Genomic DNA, 2,464 nt, shown 5'->3' on the forward strand with positions numbered 1-2,464 from the left:
AGGGTATAGTCTCAACTTGGGATTAAACCTAAAATCAGGCGTTTTTATATCTTTTATATAGATTTTTTTCAAATTTATTTATTTTTATTTTGGCAATATCTTAAACAGGTTAATGGCAACCTATGAGAATAATTCAAACTGACACTTAGTGAATCAAACATTCAATTGAAAAAAAAAAAAAAATGTGACAAACGCTACATTATGATGAGTGTAAGCTCAGACAAAAACGTGTACGAAATTGATAAAATTGTTAAAACAAAATTTTTTGGTTTAGCGTTTTTTCTGAATGAAGTAAGACCAAATACAAAACGTAACAACTGTTTATTGTTATTATCTCATAAAAATGGCAAAATGCCAGAAAGTCACACATGAATTTGTGTGTAATTTTTCAAAAAAAAAAAAAAATTTAAGAGAAATAACAAATAAAAAAAACGAATTTGGAATATTGATTTGATTCAAAATAATTTGTAGATGTAAATAGATGTAAAAATAAATTTGAAATTTCTATCAATTTCAAATCAAACTTAAAGTTTGATTTCCATTAACTGATAAAAATAAAAGTTGGCATTTGATAGATTAAAGCGCCCTCTAACGTTCAATATTTGCTAGCAGTTAGGAGGTCAATGTCAATAATTTAAAAACATAGAGGTCTGGTGTTTGTTATTAAATCTTGAGTTGGTTGGCACACTCGAATGATAATTAAATTATTGGTCTATGAGGTGGACAACTGGTGTGTTTGTTTGTTTGTTTGTTTGATTGTCCAACTGTTGGTTGGTGGCTGTTTGAAATACAAACGTAGCCTGAATTCTAAATTTTCAGTTAAGTTTGCATACGCATCAAAAGTTTTTTGTTATTTAGTTTTTGGAATTTTGATTTGTTTTGTTTTTTAGACTAAAGCTTTTTGATTTTGTTTTAATAACAGTTTGAACAAATTAAAAGTTTTGTATAAAATCCAAGTAATTTTGTTAAAAATTATTAGTTTTACATAACGCGTTGTAAACGTTGATTGGATTTAATCTAACAAAATGGCGTTCGTTTTGAAGTTATCTCTCGCTATCCTGTCGTGTGCTTTATTCGTACAGGCTGATGTTTCCCATTTGGGTTATAGCCGCTACAGCGGTCAACGTGTTTCACCTTTACGTTTACAGCGTTTGGAGTCTAGTCCCACTCCCTATCCAGCAGCCGGTTATCGTCCCAATCGCGAGTTTAATTTGCCCCGTGAACAGCCTGTTTTCCCTTTGGGCCAACAACAAGGTAATAGACCTCAGCACAGCAGTGGTTTTGATGTTTTGAGTGAACCTCAACAAAGACCTCAGAGACCACAATTGGTTTATGGTTCTCCTGAGCCTCGTTTCCCCCAACAGCCTCGTTTCCCTCAACAAAGTAGACCTCAAAACTCCAATGGTTTCAATAACTTTGCTGAGCCCCAACAACCTGAATTTGTGGAGCAATCTCAATTCTCTGGCGGCAATCAACAACCTCAAAATAACCAAAACAATTTCAACAACTTTGCTGAACCTCAACAACCTCAAAACAACAACAATAACAATGGTTTTAACAGTGGCTCCGATGTTTTGTCTGAACCCCAACAACCTCAACAACGTCCTGAATTACTCTATGGAGCTCCTAATGTACAAGAACAACAAGAAGTTCAATCTGGCTCTGATGTTTTGTCCGAACCCCAACAACGTCCTCAATACAACTACAATACACCTTCTGCCCGTCTAAGACAACTTTTGGTAGCTCGCTTGCAACAAGCCGCCCGTTTGGAACAACAACTTCAACAACAAGGCTACAGACCATCACAATCCCAAGCTCAATCTCAATCACAACAACAATTGTCCAACTCTCTGCCTGCTTTATACTCTGCCCCTCGCCAACAACAAACTCAAGAAGAAAGCCAAGCTCAAGCTGAATCTCAACAAAAACCTGCTCGCTTAACCGACAACCGTGAGGAAAGAGAAGAAGAAGATGCCAAAACCTCTGAAACTGTTGTGGACATTGAAACCACCACCAAGGGTGATGGCAAGAAATCCGCCAATCAAACTGCTGCCACTCCTGCTTTAGCAGCTACTGGTCTCTACTATCCCGCTGCTGCTTTCAGTTATGTACAACCTTTTAGTGCCGCCTATGTTGCCGCTGCCAATTATCAAACTGTGCAACCTATCCAAGCTGCCTATACCGTCGGCTCTCCCTTCTTGCCACAGCAATATGCCTTGGCTACCGCTGCCGCTCCTGCTCAATTGCAAGCTTGGTAATTTAAGCGTAATAGTCTATATAATTTTAAGAGTTATTTTTTTCGACCTGCACAAACATTTACTCTCAAATTTTTATTCGTCCATTAGCCGGCCCTCACAATCTCGAAATTACTTTTATTCAAATCGCGATCATCATCTTCATTATTTCTATTCATCGTTGTTATTTAATAAAAATTAAATATTATTTCGGAAATTAAAAAAAAATA

General features: G+C 36.3%; 1 protein-coding gene across 1 annotated transcript; it reads left to right on the forward strand.

Annotated features, from left to right (window-relative positions):
- Positions 1-1,025: 1,025 nt before the first annotated feature.
- LOC119612698 (putative uncharacterized protein DDB_G0271606) lies at positions 1,026-2,258 on the forward strand. Its single transcript, XM_037968546.1, has one exon. The coding sequence runs from the start codon at positions 1,026-1,028 to the stop codon at positions 2,256-2,258; it is 1,233 nt and encodes a 410-aa protein (XP_037824474.1).
- Positions 2,259-2,464: the final 206 nt, after the last annotated feature.

Source organism: Lucilia sericata, unplaced genomic scaffold, assembly GCF_015586225.1.
Source record: "Lucilia sericata isolate MDLA Ls3-8-SP2 unplaced genomic scaffold, ASM1558622v1 Contig001805F_arrow, whole genome shotgun sequence".
In the NCBI taxonomy this organism is placed as follows: Eukaryota; Metazoa; Arthropoda; class Insecta; order Diptera; family Calliphoridae; genus Lucilia; species Lucilia sericata.

Bases quoted from the DNA above. Each gene is read 5' to 3' on its own strand.
- LOC119612698 (XM_037968546.1), top strand. From the start codon at position 1,026: ATGGCGTTCGTTTTGAAGTTATCTCTCGCTATCCTGTCGTGTGCTTTA.